Source organism: Somniosus microcephalus, chromosome 1 (assembly GCF_052327205.1).
Source record: "Somniosus microcephalus isolate GS21.2 chromosome 1, FLI_Smic_1.0, whole genome shotgun sequence".
NCBI classification, from domain to species: domain Eukaryota; kingdom Metazoa; phylum Chordata; class Chondrichthyes; order Squaliformes; family Somniosidae; genus Somniosus; species Somniosus microcephalus.
Window position 1 is genome coordinate 365486548 of NC_140987.1, and position 22354 is coordinate 365508901.

The following is a 22354-nucleotide window of genomic DNA, read 5'->3' on the forward strand; positions in this document are numbered from 1 at the left end:
GTTAACGTTTCAGGTCGATGACCCTTCGTTTGTGTGTATTTGTTGTCAAGAAGCACTTTGCCTCAGGTAGGTCAGAACTGACGAAGGGTCGTCGACCTGAAATGTTAACTCTGTTTCTCTCTCCACAGATGCTGCCTGACCTGCTGAGTATTTCCAGCATTTTCTGTTTTTATTTCAGATTTCCAGCATCCGCAGTATTTTGCTTTTGTCCTGCTGAAAATTTGTTTATGTTAGCAAGGATACGTATGAGCTATATGAAATGATGTAAACTCAAATGCAAAGCTTACGACTATCTTATAACCAACTGCAGAATGAGATACAGAAGTTTTGGATTGATAATCTATGGAAAATAAATTGCTGACTGACACTACCTATGTTATGTGAATGAGTTTCATTGGCCGCAGCGTATATTTACCATGCAGAATGTTTGTTGAATCAGTAAAATTCTGATTTAAGTGATTATTTTCTGCACTTATTGAGAGGCTGTGGAGTGGTATGCACAGTGTGAAATTGTCCCAAATCAGTGAGAAAGAAAAGATACTAAAAAAAATTTGGCTTGCCTTCTCATTTAAAAATAAACATGTTTTTAAGACAATTATACATGTTGGGAGAAAGTGGTTTGGAGAAAATTAGCTCTTTAAAAAAAAATAGTTTTGATGGTGGCTCAGTGAAGACATAAACCACCCAGGGTAAATTGCTAAGCCACGTGGCAGATGTGCTTTAAAATGAGTTGGGGTTGATGCGAGTATATTACTCCCACTTCTGTTATGTTGGGTGGGAGCCTCAAACTGACAGCAGCCAACATCCGCTATCTCACTGAGTCCAAAAAATCACACTCTGGTTATCAGGCATGAAAGAGATGCTCATTCTTATTATTATGCCTCCATTAAGCACACAAAGGCCCCTATTAAAAAGATGTGTCACTTAAATTAAATCTCAATTAAAAGTAAATGCACAGCAGCAATGAACACTTCAGAGTCTGGAATCATAGACTTGAATGAAGAACTAATTAAGTAAATAAATGTTCCGAAAGCAAAATTAAAAAAACACATGCAAATGGATCCTACAATTCAGAAAAATAGAATTCCCTACATTACAACAGTGACTACACTTCAAAAGTAATTCATTGGCTATATTAATACTTATTTGGCTGTGATGTGCTTTGGGATGTCCTGAGGTGGTGAAAGGCGCAGTCAGTTCTTTCTTTAAAACCCAAAGCAAAATTTGTTGGTTTTTAGGATGGCATTTGTATTTGCAGCTGCCCTTGGCTGCTACACATCACTTTTCTTGCTGCTGGATCACTGCTATGGTGCATTCACACTACAAATTTAGGCCTGAATTTTAATACTTTGGCGGGTAGGAAGCGGGGTGGGGGGGGTGGTTGGAAGCGGTTGGGAAACCCAGGAGCAAGCGTTTCCAGCAGGCCCTGCTGAATTTAATGGCAGTGTCTGATTTGCATTGGAAACCTCTGTTTCCCAACTTAAGCCACAATGAGAGGCTGGCTGGCAGCGGGTGGCTAGACCTGTGGAACCAGGCTGCAGTGAGGAGGGAGGGAGGGATTGCGTGGGGGCTGGGAGATGGTGGGCCAGATGAGCACTGGGGGGGGAGCAGAGGAGCACAGTGGGGGTGAGGGGGGGGCGATGAGCACATCGGAGGGCCGGGAACATCATCGGAGGCCGGAGGAGTGGGGGTGGATCATGATCGGGGTGCTGGGAGCGCTTTGGAGGGCCAGAGACATGGGGGGGCCGGGGCCGGCAGGTCATTGGGGGAGCCAGGAGCATCGTTGGAGGGCCGGAGGAGAATGGGGTGGGGGCAGAGGCGCACAGTGGGGAGAGGCAGATGACATCAGTCAGGCTGGAGGAGCATGGGGAGGGAAGGCAGACGACATCGAGGGGCCGGAGGAGCATGGGGGGTGGGGAGGCCTCATGGGGGGAATCAGAGGCCTGCGGAGGTGGATTGGAGTCCTCGTGTTGCGGGGGGGGTGGTCTCCGATCACGAGGGGTGGGTTAGGCAGTGATGCTGAGTCTAGGAGATATGTGTACCTCTTGGATCCAACAGTCCTCGCCTTCCATTAGCTGGCGGGTTGCATGAGGCTTTCAAAACCCGACCAGCCACTGTTAAATTTAAAATGGAGGTTAAATCAGAGACTTCCAGCCTCATTATGATATTTAAATGGGTGACCCGCCTCCTGGGAGCAGGTTGGATGCCCGTCCCCGTCCCGACTCAGTTAAAACTGAAGTGGGCAGGTTGAAGGCCGGATTCAGATTTTTAACACTTTAACTTCCCACCCAACCCCAAACCACCTGTTTTTGGGGTTAAAATTACCCCCTTAGTATCAGTTAAAGTGCTTTCAGCTTCAAACCAGTGTTAATCGTGTAGTGAAAATCAGGTTTGAAAGCTCAAACTAATTCCCATGTGCCCTGACCTTGAGCTCAGTGCGAAGTGAAACTGTTTTGTACTGGTGCTAACATCTAAGGGGTAATTATTATAACTTATAATAGAAAGCAAAACAGGGTGGGGTGCATAATGGCCGGTTTCCTCTGTTTTACACTAAAACTGAAGTAAAATACCGCGGATGCTGGCAATAGAAAACAGAAAATGCTTGCTGTCACCGTTTTACACTATCACCAAAGTTAAAATGACCTCCGTATTGGAAATGCACATATTGTTTTGGGAGCCTGGTTCCCATGTCAGCATTTAATTCCAAAAGTCACAGTGGACCTGGCCCCATTCTTCTCATTGCAGCACCTAGAGAGTTCTACTGTCAATGGAAATGATGTACATGGGAATTCGCATAAGAACAGTAGTTCTTGCTTATTGTATGGTGTTACTAGACTAAATTCCATTAGCAACAGCACTCAGGTAGGAGAAGTGCTGAAGGGAGTGGGAGGGGAAATGGATGGCAATGGGATAGAAATAAATGGCAATGAAGAGGAGTGGGAATGGGGGAATTGCAAAACAGTGAAGAGGAGATGGAAGTGTGAAATGGGATGGCAGTGAAGGGGAATGAGAATACTGGAATAAATGGCATAGGGAAGGGGGATATAGATGTCAGTGAAGGCGAGATGGAAGGGGAAAGAAGGGGAGGTGCAACCAGGGAAAATCTGGGAGTGTTGCTTTGTGGGAGAAGAGGGAAGAAGTTGGAGATGATACTTTGGAGTGGAGGAGGCAACAGAGTGCCAACATTATCTAAAAGGGAGTGTGAAGGAAGAGTGGGTGGAGGATGGGGGGAGACGAGTGTCAGCTTGATCTGAAGGGGGGGGAAAGACTACTAGCATAATCTGATGGGTGGTGAGGGACAGTACCTGCTGAGGGTGAGCAGAATGCCAGCTTGAACTGGAGGGAAGTGAATAGTGCTAGATTGAATAGGGAGGGTTGGAAACAGATTACCAGCTTCAACGAGGTTGGAGGGGCTAAAGAATCCCAGGTTGAATTGAGTGGAGAATAGGAGAAGAGTACAAATATCAACTGGAATGTTGGAAGAGGACAGAGCATCTCTGTGGAAGGCTGAGGTGTTGGGGTGTGATTTCTTTTTGAACTGGGCCTGGTGAAGTCATACTCCTCTGTGAATTGGGCCTGCTGGAGTCGTGCTCCTCTGTGAACTGGGCCTGGTAGAGTCGTGTCCCTCTATGAACTGGGCCTGGTGGAGTCATGTCCCTCTATGAACTGGGCCTGGTGGAGTCGGACTCCTCTGTGAACTGGGCCTGGTGGAGTCGGGCTTCTCTGTGAACTGGGCCCGGTGAAGTCATGTCCCTCTATGAACTGAGCCTGGTGGAGTCGTGTCCCTCTATGAACTGGGCCTGGTGGAGTCAGGCTCCTCTGTGAACTGGGCCTGCTGGAGCCATGCTCCTCTGTGAAATGTGCCTGGTGGAGTCAGGCTCCTCTGTGAACTGGGCCTGGTGGAGTCGTGTCCCTCTATGAACTGGGCCTGGTGGAGTTGTGTCCCTCTATGAACTGGGCCTGCTGGAGTCGTGTCCCTCTATGAACTGGGCCTGGTGGAGTCAGGCTCCTCTGTGAACTGGGCCTGCTGGAGTTGTGCTCCTCTGTGAACTGGGCCTGGTGGAGTCAGGCTCCTCTATGAACTGGGCCTGGTGGAGCCGGGCTCCTCTGTGAACTGGGCCTGGTGGAGTCGGGCTCCTCTGTGAACTGGGCCTGGTGGAGTTGGGCTTCTCTGTGAACTGGGCCTGGTGGAGTTGTGTGCCTTTGTGAACTGGGCCTGCTGGAGTCATGCTCCTCAGTGAACTGGGCCTGGTGGAGTTGTGTCCCTCTATGAATTGGGCCTGGTGGAGTCGTGTCCCTCTATGAACTGGGCCTGGTGGAGTCAGGCTCCTCTGTGAACTGGGCCTGCTGGAGTCATGCTCCTCTGTGAACTGGGCCTGGTGGAGTCAGGCTCCTCTGTGAACTGGGCCTGGTGGAGTCGGGCTCCTCTGTGAACTGGGCCTGGTGGAGTCGGGCCCCTCTATGAACTGGGCCTGCTGGAGTTGTGCTCCTCTGTGAACTGGACCTGGTGGAGTCAGGCTCCTCTGTGAGCTGGGCCTGATGGAGCCGGGCTCCTCTGTGAACTGGGCCTGGTGGAGTCGGGCTCCTCTGTGAACTGGGTCTGGTGGAGTTGGGCTTCTCTGTGAACTGGGCCTGGTGGAGTTGTGTGCCTTTGTGAACTGGGCCTGCCGGAGTCATGCTCCTCAGTGAACTGGGCCTGGTGGAGTCGTGTCCCTCTATGAATTGGGCCTGGTGGAGTCGTGTCCCTCTATGAACTGGGCCTGGTGGAGTCAGGCTCCTCTGTGAACTGGGCCTGCTGGAGTCATGCTCCTCTGTGAACTGGGCCTGGTGGAGTCAGGCTCCTCTGTGAACTTGGCCTGGTGGAGTCGGGCTCCTCTGTGAACTGGGCCTGGTGGAGTTGGGCTCCTCTGTGAACTGTGTCTTGTGGAGTTGGGCTCCTCTGTGTACCAGGCCTGGTGGAGTCGGGCTCCTCTGTGAACTGGGCCTGGTGGAGTTGTGTCCCTCTATGAACTGGGCCTGGTGGAGCTGTGACCCTCTATGAACTAGGCCTGGTGGAGCTGTGTCCCTCTGTGAACTGGGCCTGCTGGAGTTGGGGTGGTGAAGGTAGCTGGATGTGGGACAGTTACTGTTGAGGTAACTTTTGGTGAGGTGATGGTCTGATTGGTCTTTTGAAAATCCACATGTCACTTTTTGTATTTCCTTTTCTTAGATTATTAATTACGAGGTATAAAAGTGCTTACAATTAACCAGATTATGTTATTTTTTGCCTTCAATATTTGGATTTTCCCCTTTATTTACTTCCCCCCCCCCCTTTAATACAAGTACCTACTTACTTTCACTTGTCATAGACTTCTAAACAGGGCTGTTTTCAGTTGTCAACTTTTGGGGGCTGTGCCAGCTTTTTTTCAAGCTGTTGATCAACTTTTACCAACTTTCTTGGATGTCAATGCATCCTTAGTAATCAGCGCAAGTCAGCTTCACTGGAAACAAACCAAGTAGGGTGTTGGCCTTCTAAGCAACACAGGGTTTTTTTTCTAGGTTACCTTCCTGATTAGATGCCGTTGGAGTCGTGACCGGCGTGAGCGAGCGCTCTTATTGTATGTTCCGAAGGGAATCGACAGAAGTAAAAATATTTAAAAGGTCATCCTTGTGGCAAACTCTCTTTTATTGAAGGAGCAAGAAGTCATGTGAGGGTGCATTTTCTCTGTCTTCAAATTGATATAAAATTAAAATTACGACAGAGCTTTTAAGTAAAGTTAGATTTTGAAACAACCTGCAAGTCCTCTGACTTGCCTCCCTTTGCTCTACCATTGGCAACCATGGAATTCTGGAATTCCCTCCTTAAAGCTCTCCACCTCTCCAACGCCTTCTCTTCCTTTAAGCCTCTCCTTAAAACCCAAGCTTATGGACACCTCTACTTTATCTCCTTCTTTGGTTCGGTCTCCATTTTTGTCTGATTACGCCTCTGTGAAGGGCCTTGGAATGATTTTCTACATTAAAGGGGCAATATAAATGTAAGCTGCTGTGGTTGTTTATCTGCTGCAGCGCAAACTTTCAAAATGTAATTGCTGGATTTTTATCTTAGGTCATAATAAACATGCAGCAGATTGAGAGTGAGCAGCACATCTTGAATGTTGTCATTTCAATTTCCTCTGTTTACTGTGTTGGGGAATTGAATCTGCACGGTACCATGAACAGTTCAAGGGCTCTGAAAAGTTTGATGGATGTCCAAATGAATTTGCAGGATTAGAGTTAAAAGGAAATTGTGAAGTGAGTAAAAATCTTAATCCATTCATTTAGTTTTGGGCTCTGTTGTTTTTTGGCCAAATTCCAACAGGTGTGCCTATACTGCCTGCATGAAGATAATGTTTGGCAAACATTTTAAAATTGTTTGAGGACACAGGATGCAATGATTTATGCAATGCATCATTGCTTCAAATGTGTACAGTGTTAGCATGAAAAGACTTTTCAGGCTCTTCTCCCTCCACAAAGTAAATAGGTTCATGAACCACTTTTTCAAACAGTGCCCTGTAAATAACAGGATGTACAGCTTTGCCAATACTCGTGACTTGTCCAATGATTTATTGATTTGGCACTATTGCTTTAACAAATGATTCAAGGGATAGACGGGAGAGAGCCAGAAAAGTTATCTGTCATTCTTCTACCCTTTGAATTGTGCCCATTAAAACAATTGTGTGCAATTCAGTACATCGCTGCGAGTGCTGGAAACACTAGGTACAATTATTACAGAGCTCTGTTGGCAACGTGCATTCAAAACATAATGCTGTCTGCCTTTGGTACAACACAGCTTTCTTTCTGTATGGCACCACCCACTCGTTACTAACTAGGCAACCCATGACTTGTGCAGAGTTTCTAGAGTGTGCAAGGATCTTGTAGACTGGCCAACAATAACTCACTGCAGGCTTGTATATTTGTTTACAGAAAGCTTTATGAGTGGGACATTTTTAAATGTAGTCACCAGTATCCATGCTTGGACATCTGTCAATCTATTCATAACACCCTGAAGCTTCGCAATGTCCCTGTGCTAGTTTTAGCACTGGCACATTAGTAACTCAGGCAAACAAAAGTCTATGGGGGATATTACTTTTTGCTGTTTTTCAACAGCAACAATCGTAGAGAAGGGCGTTAAAACATGGAAATTGGTAGGTCAGCTGAAACTGTTAGTTTTTTTTGTCCTTATGTTCACTACTCCCGAGGATAGGTTTTCGCCTTCACTGCCTGGTGTTAAGCATAGCCCTGGGTGTTATGCATAGCCCTGGGTGTTAAGCATTGTCCTGGGTGTTAAGCATAGCCCTGGGTGTTAAGCATAGCCCTGGGTGTTAAGCATAGTCCTGGGTGTTAAGCATAGCCCTGGGTGTTAAGCATAGCCCTGGGTGTTAAGCATAGTCCTGGGTGTTAAGCATAGCCCTGGGTGTTAAGCATAGCCCTGGGTGTTAAGCATAGTCCTGGGTGTTAAGCATAGCCCTGGGTGTTAAGCATAGTCCTGGGTGTTAAGCATAGCCCTGGGTGTTAAGCATAGCCCTGGGTGTTAAGCATAGCTCTGGGTGTTAAGCATAGCCCTGGGTGTTAAGCATAGCCCTGGGTGTTAAGCATAGCCCTGGGTGTTAAGCATAGCCCTGGGTGTTAAGCATAGCCCTGGGTGTTAAGCATAGCTCTGGGTGTTAAGCATAGTCCTGGGTGTTAAGCATAGCCCTGGGTGTTAAGCATAGTCCTGGGTGTTAAGCATAGCCCTGGGTGTTAAGCATAGCTCTGGGTGTTAAGCATAGTCCTGGGTGTTAAGCATAGCCCTGGGTGTTAAGCATAGTCCTGGGTGTTAAGCATAGCCCTGGGTGTTAAGCATAGCCCTGGGTGTTAAACGTAGCCCTGGGTGTTAAGCATAGTCCTGGGTGTTAAACAATTGAAACACATTAATGACACATTAAAGCAAATATTTTCATTCTAACAGCATGACTCTATAAATTGGACTTACAAAAGCTGTTAATGGCACGTTAAAAGCACGGTGGCATAGTGGTTAGCACTGTTGCCTCACAGCGCCAGGGACCCGGGTTCAAATCCGGCCTCGGGTGACTGTCTGTGTGGAGTTTGCACATTCTCCCCGTGTTTGCGTGGGTTTCCTCCGGGTGGTCCGGTTTCCTCCCACAGTCCAAAGATGTGTGGGTTAGGTTGATTGGCCATGATAAAAATTGACCCTTAGTGTTAGGGGGGATTAAATACGTGGGGTTACGGGGTTACGGGGATAGGGCTTGGGTGGGATGGCTGTCGGTGTAGGGACCGGGTGCTAGGGTTTGGATGATCAGCCATGATCTCGTTGAATGGCGGAGCAGGCTCAAAGGGCCGAATGGCCTACTCCTGCTCCTATCTTCTATGTTTCTATGCCCGTGAATTAGGATGTACAAATTCTGATCGGGTTAGATGAAGAGAAAGAACAAGAATGAAGATGAAGAGGGGTGAGAGGAGACCCATGTGAAGTATAAACACCAGCATGGGCCAGTTGGGCCGAATGGCCTGTTTCCATGCTGTGCATTCTATGTAATTCTATGTAAAATTTGCTAAGTTTAAATTCCGTCAGTTTCCCACTCTCTGATGTGAATAGTTAAGGAGCTTCTTCAGAGGGGTAAAAGGAAATATTGCAGGCAACTTCTGATTGGCCAGGTTTCTGCTTGGTAAGGCTAGCAAAATCCAATTGAACAACCTCGTCCAGTGGAAAACTGAAGTAATTAACATTTCCCTTTGAGGCCATTAAATAAACAAAACTTGACGAGATTAGTGTCCAGGTTTTGCAAAGTGGAAAACACCCCACCCACCAACCCCCACTATCACCAACTTGCCCCACCCCACCAACTTCCCCCGCAACCAACTCTCCGCCCCTCCCCACCAGCACCCCCCGCAACAAGATGGCTCAGCAGGTACACCGGGAATCTACCAGAATGAGTTCTGACGAAGGGTCATCGACCTGAAATGTTAACTCTGTTTCTCTCTCCGCAGGTGCTGCCTGACCCGCTGAGTGTTTCCAGCATTTTCTCTTTTTATATCAGGAATCTTGTTTCCTTGCTTAATAAAAAAATTAGCATTCTCACCAGGGTATATATTTCACTCACCAACCAAAGGGTCATGCAGAAGAAAATAGATACTGGAGCATGGAAAGCCCTTTGGAAGCAATTTTGTTTGCTTCCATTTCCCCCCCCCCCCCATCTCTCTTCTGATGCTTGTCATGCTGGGCTTTACTTGCGCAGGTGTTTCGGCCCCGAAATTCTGGGTGCCAATGACGACAGGCGCACTTCACCCTAGGCAGCTGGAATTTGGGGTGGGACCCAGTTTTGCTGGGTTTCCGTTTTATTTAATTTACACCCTAAATTCCATCCATAAGAGAAGTCGGGCAGTCTGCCTACCTAGCCCATGGGGGGTGGGGGCAGCACAAGTCCACAGCTTGTTATTGTCCAGGGCTGAGAACAGCTAAAGAGAACTCAGCAGATAAGCTTGGGACTGTTCTGGTCTGTTTGGCACCGCTCCACATGACTGAGCTGTCGTGGAAGTTTTGGGAGTGGTTTTAAGTGATTAAGTAATCTTCCTGATTGTCTAGCCTCTGATGACAGGGAAAAATAGAAACTTTGGGATGAAAATGGGCTTGATCCCCATTCCTACAATGCTGTTACTGCTATCATGAGATAAGAAGGGAAACTTTGGCCCTAATTCATTTTAATGAATAATCACAGTTTATTTTAAACTGCAGAAAGAAATAATAGTGTCTTTTCAAAAACCTACTAGCTGTGACACAACTTTATAAATAGTGAAACAAAAGCAAAATACAGATGCTACCTGACCTGCTGAGTGTTTCCAGTATTTCCTGTTCTTATTATATATAAATAGTGAAGCCTCATTGCAGGAACGCTTGCAGGTAAATGTTTCTTGGAGAAAATAACGTGTTAAAACAGGGTTTCACTGTACATTAAGAAGGTGAAGTAAATATTTACAGTTTGGAACTCTGTATGAAATGAATATTGATTCAATATAGAAAATGTGAAACAAAGTAAAACACTGAAAAATCATTGCAGGTCAAAATTAATAATGGCTATAATCTAGCAGATAAGAGGTGGGAAACAAATCAGTCTGTGGAGAAATGTTTGTTTGACACTGAGCACTTACTCCCATTGCCAGTAGGTCATATAGTCCCTAAATTGCCAGATAAGAGCATTTGTTTGTTTATACAGTGCTGGCCAACTGTTTCAAATTTTGATTCCAGTCACCAATTTTGCACCTCTTTTTCACACATTTTGTTGCACAAATGATGCCATCCTTTGCAAGTGCTTAAAACTCCACACCAGTGATGCTGTTAGAAGAAATTAACAGCCATTCTGTAGGTTTTTTTAAAAATATATTCAGATTGTATTTCACTTTGAGTTGACAAATCCTATGACAGGGCTAATCATTCTAACCTGTTGGTAAAATTTACTGAACTTCCCAAAATTCGACATTGACAAGTACTTCAGCAACATTTACTCGTAGTTTTCTGATGGATAACACGCAGAATGCAGACCTTAATGTTGCAAATGAGAAATACGATATGTGTATATTTATTCTTTATGCTTTTCTAAACTACCCATTGCAGAGTGCAGACATTTGAGATGTAAAATAGCAAGGTGGCAGTAGCTTAGTTTTACGCAACATCTATAGTGCCCATTTTCCCCTGTGAAGCACATTGTATAGACTTCAATGAAATAAATAACATTGCATATGCTGTTGAGGAAACACAGTGAAACCAAGCTCTTAAATAATGATAATCTTAAATAACAAAATTGGTGATATGACTGTCTTCTTGTAACAGGCTTTCTGAAAGCACTGTTCTTGCACTTCTCAAAGTGGACAGAAACAGATGCATCTGCAGACAAGTAAAAAAGAAAACAAGAACAATTACCTGAAGCACTGATCCTGTACAACCCACACAGAAGATACTTTTAAGATCCATAGTTCCAACTAATAGAATTTACTCTGCTAATAAAGAACAGAGTGCTTGCTTCAGCAGTCCCTGAAAGTGTCAATGCTGCAGTGTAGCAGAAATTCCTGCTTTTAATGGCAGCAGCTGTAGGTGGGGCTACCAGCTTTTTAGCATTTTTGTTTTTAATGTAAGGCACACAGTCCAGGAAACTGGTGGGGATAGCTCCCTTTCCAGTTTGCCTGCGATTTCATTATTCATTGGTGAAGTTTGCAAAGTTTAAGTGCAATGTTTCAAACATCATTTGAGCATGAGCAGTTTAGCAGTTTGTGAGGAAACTAATGCAACGCACCAAATCACTTAAACCTTTGGGTATTACTACAATATTTCAGAAAAGATTCAGTTCACTGAATAGTTTTTTGTCCAAATAATTTGGACCCTGAAATTTATGCTGTGGGATGACAGCATACAGAAATGCCTTTGTCTGAAATTTCTCTCAGCGCTATTTCAGTGGAGGCAATCACAAATTTGGTTTAAGTGCACAGGTTAAGAGTTCCCACACTAGCATCCCACATTGCAATTTCAGGGCATTAGCGTTAATCGTTTGGTTCCTTTTGTTCCATCAGGCCACGGTAGATAAGAGAAAAGCACACAAACATAAGGAATCAAAATGTATTGTGGACTGGGAGTTGTACAAAAGTCTCCTGAAGGGAATTAAAACATGTATTAGTGGTAAGAGGAAATAGCAAGTTTGACTGTTGGTAGTAGCAGTAGCTTTCAAGAAAAAAATCTTTAAACAAGTGGAATGCTAAAAACCAGATAGATTCGGAGATAGAATTATAGAGGGTGAAATTCGTTTCAGGCAGTAACGCAAACCAGGTGATGGCAAATCGGCAGCTCGTTTTACACTCCAATGGGAAAGAATATCGGGCGGAGTGTAAAATGGGGACTGCCGATTCGCTATCATCCAATTTGCGTGACCGTCCAAGGCAGTTCACGCCCAGTATGTGGGCTGAGGGGATAGTAAATATGCTGAATTAATTTGTTACAATGAAAAACATTTGGCAAAGTTTAGATCCAATCAAAGGCCGCGATTTTCTGCCTGGAGGCGGGTTGGCGTCGGGAACGGTAGTCAGCGGGTTCCGGTCCCACTGCCGGTGCCAACCGGCCTGCTGACACAATTTTTGGTTAATTGGCCTAGTTAAGCCCGCCGTGTGGGTTACCCGCCCTGATCACAAGGCGCGGGTCTGTTGAGCTGAGATGCTGACATGTTTGCTGCCGGTGTATTTAAGGGGGCCATTTCCCCATTAGATCTCAGGTCGTTTCTGGTGCTTCGGACTGCAGCCTTTCACCACGATGCCTGCAGAGAAACAAAAGGTAGCTCCCCACTTCAATGAGGACTCCCTCCATGTTCTTGTGGAGGGAGTCAGAGGACATCAGGAGGTCCTGTACCCATCTGATGGAAGAAGAAAACCTGCTGCGAATAGCTGAGGAGGTTAATGCCAGTTCTGTGTACAGACGCACCTGGGTCCAATGCAGGAAAATGTTCAATGATCTCCTGCACTCTGGAAAAGTGAGTATAAAAGCATACTTACTTTAATTCTGCTGTGCCTGTCATCACATCCCCATTACTCTGCATTGGTAACCCTACTCCTGCACATCCTAACTCATCCCAACATCCCTTGCACCATCCCCCAACCCTCTCTCTCTATGCACAGGTTCACTTCCTCAGCTTACTATGCACCTCCACACCCACCCTCAAGATTATGCACTGACAACAACTAACAACTCAAAAGGAGGGATCTTGGTAATGGGAACCCACTCCTTCACAGTCTCCCTCTAAACATCTATCCTATCCTCTCTTTACATGCATTCCATCACTCTCACTGAAACTCCACTTCTTTCCCTCATTGCAGGAAAAGAGAGGCCACAATAAGAGAGAGAGGGAGAGAACAGGAGGAGGACCACCATCCTTATCACAGCTGACCAACACTGAGGAGGCCGCTCTAGACATTGTGGGATCAGTGGAACAGCTCAAAGTGGGGGACAGGGAGAGGGGCTCAGTTGAGCAACCTGGTGACAGAATGCTTCTCCATCCATATTATTTGGCTTTCATGAGTGACACATATGGCATCTGATGTCAACAGAAATTGAATGCTCATCATGTGCACAATGAGATGTGTCTGCAATCTACATATCACATGTCTAACTCATGTCTTTACTCTCCCACAGGACCATCAAGAGTCCCCTCCCTACTGTCCAGGGGGAAGAGCAGAAGGACTCCTCAGAGGATACTGCATCCTCTGAGGGAGCAGCGTCAGCAGAAGTGAGCACATCCTGCACCATTGCAGAGACGTACACCTCAGTGGGTCGTTTGCGAGATAGAGTAGGGTTATCACCTGGTGTATCACAACACACGAGTGAGCAAGTGCAGATGGTGGAGACAGGGACAGCAGTGGAGAGTCCTTGTTAGAGGCCGCAGAATGCTCCTAGCTCTGCTCAGCAGCATGTGGACCCTGTGCCTCTGGGGCCATCCAGAAAGAGAGCAGTACTGGAATTTCAGGAACAAATGCAGGAGTCTCTGACTGGGTTTGTATAGTAATCTGGGATGTAATGCTTAAGTTATCCACCAGATGGAGGCAGATATTAAGGGATCATATTTACAAGGTTAAAGGTAATGTCCTGGCACACCACTTATTAAGGTAGTGGCATTGCATTCTGGGTATGACTCAGGGGTTGATACTCCATCTTGGTGATTGCATAGTAAGAATTGGGAAGTGCTTGGCCTGCAGCTGTAAGAGATGTTTCTCTGCTACATATTTATCATTAAACAGTTGAGTTTTGGTTCCTGAAGTCTGGCTCATCTCAGTTTCTGACCTTACCACTCGAATATCACATTTGGCGACGAGGCTGAACAGATCTCATCTTGAAGAAGGAAAAATAAAAGAAAAGCACTGAATCATGGAATCATGGCTGCTATGGTAGGATAGCTCTCTGCTTTTGATGTTCAGATGCAGACCTGGAACGAATACTGTGAGTTGCTGGAGCATTTCTTTGTAGCAAATGATATAATTGATGTCGGAAAAAGGAGAGCTTTTTTGCTCACTTCCGTGGGAAGTCAGATGTATGGTTTAATGAGAAACTTATGCAGTCCTGAAAAGCCTGGAGACGTAATATTTGCTAACATAGTGGCCTTGCTAAAGGAACATTTCAATCCCAGACCGAGTGAGATTGTACAGCGTTTCAAATTTAATTCACGGAACAGGAAACTGGGAGAGACTGTATTGGATTATGTGGCGGTGTTGAGAAAACTGGCACACGATTGCAATTATGGGAACAGTTTGAAAGACATGCTGAGAGATAGGCTTGTTTGCGGGATAATGGATGCTCGAATGCAGAGGAGATTATTGTCCGAGACTGGGCTTACGTATGAAAAAGCGTTGGAACTTGCTCAAGCCATAGAGACAGCTAACCGAGATATAAAAGAAATACAAGGTTCAGACTGGGCTAGAACGAGACAATTTGCACGTCCGCTAGTGCACAAGCTAAATATGAGTCGGAAACCACAACGTGAGCATGTAAAGGCATGTTATAGATGCAATGGAGATCACCTGGCGAGGGAATGCAGGTTTCTGGAGGAAAAGTGCCACAAGTGTGGGAAAAAAGGGCATATAAAACGTGCATGCCGAGCAAAAGCTACCCTGGAGGTATACAAACCTAAAGGGGGAGAAAAGCGAAACCTAGTAAGAGAAGTGAAAAAACAGGGAGCACATCACATCAGCGGAGAAGCTGAGAAAGAAGATGACATGTTCATATTGCATAGTATGGTAGAGGACATTCCAAAAGTGGATCCTATCACTTTGCAACTGATAGTAAATGACTCTAAGGTGAACTTTGAGGGGGATACAGGATGTGGCGTAATCTTAATGAACAGGGAGGAGTACTCAAAATTGTAGAACCGTGCAAAAGTTCCAGAGTTAAAGTCTTGCTCTATGCAGCTTAAAACATATACCGGTGAACGAGTGGCGACATTGGGTACAGCTACTGTAACTGTGAAACACAGGGACACCGTGGAACAGCTACCTGTAGTTGTAGTATCGGGTTCTGGACCAAACTTGTTAGGTCGGGGCTGGATACGAGAACTTAAATTAGATTGGGGAGCAATAAATCAACTAGAGGGAGGCAAACAATTGTCTTTGCAAGACGTGTTGATTGAACATGAGAACGTGTTCAAGGAAGAACTTGGAACATTTAATGGCCCCCCAGCTAAGATTTATGTCGACAAGGAGGCACTGCCAAGGTTTTTTCAACAACGACCTGTGCCATATGGCATGAAACCGAAGGTAGAGGCTGAGCTTGACCGTCTTTTGAGAGAGAACATTCTGGAACCTGTAAAATGTTCAGAATGGGCAGCTCCCATTGCACCTGTTTTAAAACCAGACAATTCAGTAAGAATCTGTGGAGATTATAAATTGACAGTAAATAGGGTGTCTAAACTTGAACAGCATCCTATTCCTAAAACTGAGGATCTTTTTGCAAACCTGGCTGGAGGGAAGAAATTCACGAAGCTGGATATGAGTCATGCATACTTGCAGATTACACTAGATGAGGAATCCAAGAAGTATGTAACCATAAATACACACAAGGGTTTGTTTACCTATAACCGTTTACCATTCGGTGTCTCATCTAGTCCAGCTATCTTCCAGAGGACTATCGAGGGTGTACTGCAAGGGATTCCACATGTTTCAATCTATCTGGATGACATTCTGGTGGCGGGAAGAACCGACCAGGAGCATCTGAGCACTCTGAGAGAGGTACTACAAAGATTGGATAAGGCTGGGTTATGGCTCAAGAGGAGTAAGTGCACTTTCCTGGGGAATGAGGCCATGTTCCTGGGACACAGAGTAGATGCCACCGGGCTCCATCCAATCAAGGAGAAGGTACAAGCATTGCAGGAGGTCCCTGCTGCTACAAATGTGGCTGAGTTAAAAGCTTACCTGGGACTGCTAAACTTTTATAACAGGTTTTTACCAAACTTGGCAACAGTGTTAGCACCTCTTCACAAACTTCTGCGTAAGGAGACACAGTGGCAGTGGGAAGAGGAACAGAGGGTTTCATTTGAACAGTCCAAGAAACTGATGCTGTCGTCGGATGTGCTGGTTCACTACAATGCAGAGAAAGACATCATTCTCTCTTGTGATGCTTCACCTTACGGGGTGGGGGCAGTTCTTTCACACAGCTTGGAAGATGGAACAGAAAGACCGATAGGGTTTATGTCTCGAACTCTGACCCCAGCAGAAAAAAACTATTCCCAGTTAGATAAAGAGGGATTAGCAGTAATGTTTGGGTTACAGAGGTTTCACAAGTACATATATGGCAGGAAATTCACCATATGCACCGATCATAAACCTCTTCTGTCTCTTTTTAATGAAATGAAGGCAATACCACAGATGGTGTCACCCCGGATCCAGAGGTGGGCAGTGATGTTGAGTGCATATGAGTATATCATCGTTTACAAGGCGGGCAAGTACCATGGGAACGCATATGCCTTGAGCCATCTTCCACTACCAGGTACACCTATCCATGCAGCTCCAGAGGACAGAGTTTTGATGTTGGAGGACACGGACATGGCAATTGTGACCGCAGAACAAGTAAGGACTTGGACTGGTAAAGATCCAGTACTGGCTAGAGTCCGAGAATATGTGATGATGGGTTGGCCACAGCATCCGGAAGGGACTGATTTCACACCTTACAGTGTCAGGAAGACAGAGCTGAGTGTGCAGGATGGTTGCATGTTGTGGGGAGCTCGAGTGATTATTCCACAGCCAGCACGACAGTCTATCCTAGGGCAACTACATCAGTGTCATCCTGGAATTTCATGTATGAAAGCCTTGGCAAGGAGTTACTTGTGGTGGCCAAAGCTAGATGAGGAGATAGAAAATCTTGTCAAGACATGCAGCACTTGTCAAGTACACAGGAAGGCACCAGCAGCGGCTCCACTCCACCCCTGGGAGTGGCCGGATAAACCATGGAGACGATTACATGTAGATTATGCGGGTCCATTCATGGGAAAGATGTTCCTCATAATCATTGATGCACATTCCAAATGGATGGATGTGTATCCTGTAAATTCTGCTTCATCTACTGTTACTATAGACTGCCTGCGTAGGAGTTTTAGTAATCAAGGGGTACCGGAGATCGTAGTAAGTGACAATGCCACGTGTTTTGTGAGTACAGAAACAAAAGAGTCCATGAGAAACAATGGCATAGTGCACGTGACTTCAGTTCCATATCATCCGTCTTCAAATGGACTTGCGGAGAGAGCCGTACAAACATTTAAGGAGATGATGAAAAAAAGTGCGGAAGGGAGTTTGGCAGCAAAAGTGTCACGAGTTCTGTTCAGCTACAGAATAACACCTCAATCTACCACAGGACTCTCTCCTGCTGAGTTGTTGTTAGGGTGTCGACTACGCTCCACTCTTGACCTGGTTCACCCAGACCTAAAAAGGAAGGTGGAAAACCAACAATTCAAACAAAAGGAGAACCATGACAGAAGGACAAAGCCGCAGTTTTGGAGAAGGAGATGCGGTCCTTACCAGGAATTTCAGTTATGGTCCAAAATGGATTCCTGGCATCATAGACTCAATGACCGGTCCAGTATCATATACAGTCATGGTGGGAACTGGTCAGGTATTACGCAAACATGTGGATCAGACACTGACGAGACAAAGGGAAATCGAACTGGAGGTTCCAGAGGAAATGTCGGAGGACAAGTTGGTCCCCAGTTATCCAAATGCATTGGTGGTACCAACACCACAAACAGAGCCAGTTATACCTGGACCCCTTCGTCAAGAGGAAACCATCGTAGCAGAGTCAGATTCTCTGAGTACTGCTCAGGACCAGCAGGTGGCTCTATCACAACCAAGCAGGGACTTGACTATAAGACATTCATCAAGGACTCACAAGCCACCAGAGAGATTGATCACGACCTGCTAGATTTGTTCAGTATGGACTATCGTTAAAGGAGTTTCCTTATGGACTTTTTAAGAATGTTGTTAAGAAATTATTGTAAACATAAGAGGGGGGGATATAGTAATCTGGAATGTAATGCTTAAGTTATCCACCAGATGGAGACAGATATTAAGGGATTATATTTACAAGGTTTAAGGTAATGTCCTGGCACACCACTTATTAAGGTAGTGGCATTGCATTCTGGGTATGACTCAGGGGTTGATCCTCCATCTTGGTGATCGCACAGTAAGAATTGGGAAGTGCTTGGCCTGCAGCTGTAAGAGATGTTTCTCTGCTACATATGTATCATTAAACAGTTGAGTTTTCGTTCCTGAAGTCTGGCTCATCTCAGTTTCTGACCTTACCACTCGGATATCACAGTTTGCAACCACGGTGACTGCAAGTGTGCAGAGAATGGAGGCGTCCATGTCAAACATGAGCAATGCCATGGTGCAATCAATGGTGAATGCAGGTGCCGCCATGGAAAGGATGGCAACCTCCATGGAGGACATAAATTGGCAGACTCAAATGAACATGGTGACTCTTCTAAATAGATGGTCATCTATGGAGGATAGATGGGCATCTATCATGGAGAGGAACCAGAGATCCATGGACGTCCCCATTATGAGGACTGTCAGTACAGAGACGGGTCCTCATGGTCACACTGATGTGCAGGAAGGTGCTCTCCAGCTACTCGCTAGCAGAGAAGTGCGGGTGGTCCATGAGAGGGATGATGTTGGGAGGCAACATGCAAGTGGGGGCTCCTTTCCAACTTCCATCCACTTGCCAACCCCTTGGTCAGAGCCCCAGCTGACTGCCCGAGCAGTGATGGCAGAGTCTGCCCCTGTGCAGCTGCAGGAGGAGCAGACTTTGGCGGGGCCTTCAAAGGCTCCAAAACCTTGAGGATGACTGCCAAAGGCACCTAAGCAGGTGCAGTAGGGAAGTAGGCAGTCTGTCTCTACATCTGCTGAAGCCACAGGGGCAGCACAACGTAGAAGCACGCGTAAGAGAAAGCTAACACATAAATGATCACAAGGGTACTCGCTTGGGTGTTTTGATAAAATTCAATGTTAAGTTTATGTTCTTTTATTATGTTGGAATAAATTAATCTTGTATGAACGTTTGCTATCGTTGCCATTTGTGTGCTCACAATTTGAGGTGGCACAGTGAAGGGTGAGGGCGCCTTTTATGTCCAGCAATGCAAGTGATAGTGGATATAGAGTTAACACCAGACTCTTACAGCTTCAAGACAGTCCCCCAAATCTTGAAATCAGTAATCGCTGACATTTGAAATTGAGCAGATTTGATTGTGCAGCTTTTAGACTGCAGTTGCAGCTGTGAAGTTTTCAGCTCGTTGGTCTTCCCGACACACTTACCTGGCGTGATCGTCGAACGTCGTGAAGCCTGATTAAAATGTTGGAAAATTGCAAAAGGCTGTCAAAATAGCAGTTAACAAGCACTTAACAAGGAGTTAAGTGCCTTAAATCCCTCACCTGCCGCTTGTTGTCGGGTCTGTTGTGAAATCACAGACCCGACACTCTTGAAACTCATACGGAGGCAGGATTGCAGCGGGTTTCCGACCCGCCATCAATTATTGTGACTTTAACACCTGACCTGCCTCTGAACCTGCCCTCTGAGCGCTGGCAAAATCACGGCCAAAATATCTTCGAAAGAGGCAAGCAATGGATGGACTATGAAACAACCCAAAGCATTAACCCCTCGATGTCCAGCAGCTCCAGAGAATTTTAAGATCTCTGAGCTGGCTATTTAAAAACAAAAGTTTACACAATGTGCTGCTGAAAGAAATCCTACTCTATGATATTAATATTGCTATTCAGATGTAAAAGGTAACTTTCTTAGTATTATATTAATGTTATCTGTCTACTTAAAAATGTGTAGAATGAATATGGATACTACAGTGTTTGTCAGACCTTTTCTGTGACTATTCTGTTTTTTATCTTTATCATTGGCTAATAACATTTTTCTCCTTTCCATGTGGTTATTTTCTACTAATTACCAATCATATTGTTCAAAACCTTTCAATATTCTCTCCAGTCACATTCCATCAAACAACATCTATCTAATCGCCTTCCAGGAAAGAAGTTTTCCAGTAATCCAGCTGACATGGCAGCTTCTCACTCACCCCACTATATACCCTTAAAAGTTACATTTCTTCCCTATCAAAATGTAACCAAAGTTTAAAATGTCCTAAATTCAGGGTCCTCTCACTTTGCACAGCAGAAGTATTTAGATAAGCCTCATCTCACGCCTCCTCGGCTTCTGCTGACCTCTGCTCTCTGATTCGCACTGTCCTCCACTGCCAGACTCGTACGGATCTCCAACTCGAGCACTGTGGACCAGTGTGCTGGCTCACTACAGTGGTTCCTGGGCAGGTGGGGTTGAAAAACCCCACCATGCATCACACCAATTAAACCCACGATTCCCTTTCCTGAAGCCAGCTCAAGTGCTCCTTTGTGATGTACTGTAGAATAAAACTAGCTGGCTCATGAGAGATTAGCTCAGAAGAGAGGCCAAGGAGTCAGTCTGTCTTTGCAACATGCATAGTGATACACCCAGCTCCCTTGCTCCTAGCCCTGGTTCCTAGCTCTGGATGCCCAGCTCCGTTCCAGCCCTGGTTGTGCCATCGCAGCAATAAGGTCAAAATATGACATGATAATTGGGCAGGAGTTTGGCAGCTTACAATGACCTGAGTGCCCAATGAATCAACTGGTGGAAGCTAAGAGCTCCTGAAAATACCTCTCTGGTCAATAATTATTGAGCGGTCAAATGCAAAGAGGGCACCGAAGCCACATTGGACACATCACAGAGACCTCAAAGAAATGAGTGAAGAAACAGGTGAGGCTCTGGCTTGCATTTTAAGGAAGTCCATAAATACAGAAGCTGTACCTAAATATTAGTTGGAGTGATTCTGATATTCAAAAAAGAATGAGAATTGAATTGGAGAGCTATAGACCAGTTAGTCCAACATAGGCAGCAGGGGAATTGCTTCACAGCATTTTACGGGATGCTATCAATGTTCAGTTAAAGAGGATAGGTTTACAGGGAAATGGGTTCTGTCTCACAAATCTACTGCAATGTATCCAGGAGGGTGTAAATCAGCAGATGAGGGCTATGCATTGGATATAATTTACTTGAATTTTCAGCAGGCATTGCATAACATTCTGCATGCAAGGCTTTTCAAGATGATAAAGGTTCATGAAATTAATGGCCAATTGACTACCTGGATTGAAAACTGGCTGTGCAACCAAAAATAGCAGGTGGTGGTGACAAATGGGGGGAAAGGCTCTGACTGAAGGTCAGCGAAGTTAGGAACATAACAGTATATGAAAGCATAGGAGAAGCAAAAATGGCATTCAATCCATCATGTCACAGACCATGTACAACTTACCCAACTCATCAGCTATCCTACATTAATCAATCTCCAGAGGGGCATTCTCCAAAATATCATCTTGACTCCAATCAAGGAAAACTTTAGAATTTTCACAGTAGAGGGAGATCTCTTGGGCTAGAGATCCGGCTCTGCAATTCCTGATTTTTCGGTGCTGCGGGTGCTATTTTGTGTTGAAAATGGCGTCTGTGCCGCACGTGCACACGTCTGGTGCAGGCCGGCCAGATGCCATCTTGGTGAAGGTGGGTGTCTGGAACATGCGCCGGAAGTATGTTGAGTGGGCAGATCGTGACATCATTTGGTGCCAGTGCTGCCATTTTTGTCCTCAATGCTGAAGCTAACGTTCTGTCTTAATCTCGCACAGCTGAACATGTGTTCAGCAGCAGCAAGGACACCCCAACAACAATATTTAAAGGGATCAGCAACCACTTTCAGGTGAGTTGCTGATTATTTTCTACTGGCTCAGTGTAAGTTTGAGGAAGTGTTCAAAGCTTTCCAGAGTTGTTTAAATTTGGTGAGGTGACAGGGAGTGGTGCTGCAAGTGGAGAATGCCTTGATTCTGACTTTATTTGTTCTGCTCAGACCACTTGCTCCCAGTCATGGGTGTAGTAGTTGTCATACCTCTTGGTCTGCAGCATGACAGAGAGATGGAGCAGAGGCAGCGAGATGGAGGAGGGAGAGGACTCTCAGTAGGAGGCCTTACCCACCTAGGGTCTTCCGAGAGCAATTCTCTTACCTCTGCCTGAGCCAGGAGCAATGTGTGAGGCATCTGCGCTTTATGAAGGAGGTACTCACAGAACTCTGCCCTCTCTTGCAACCCGACCTGCATCCTCACACCAAGGCAAGGAGAGCGCTGCTGGTGGCTGTGAAGGTGACTGTGGCCCTGAATTTCCTCGCATCAGGATCCTTCCCGGTTGGAGCAGGCGACATCGGTAACATCTCCCAGTTCGCCGTCCACTGCTGCATAAGAAAGCTGACAGGTG

The 22354-nt window shown here is 45.7% G+C and overlaps 1 protein-coding gene across 1 annotated transcript in view; it reads right to left on the reverse strand.

The window, feature by feature from the left end:
- The window catches only part of LOC147125004 (protocadherin-20-like), a 47832-nt gene extending 36765 nt beyond the window's left edge, over nt 1–11067 (reverse strand). The window contains exon 1 of the mRNA XM_086007940.1: nt 10934–11067. Within this exon, the coding sequence (XP_085864066.1) occupies nt 10934–10984 (51 nt within the window). The 5' untranslated portion in view covers nt 10985–11067. The remainder of the gene's footprint in view (nt 1–10933) is intronic.
- Between the last annotated feature and the right edge of the window lie 11287 nt (nt 11068–22354).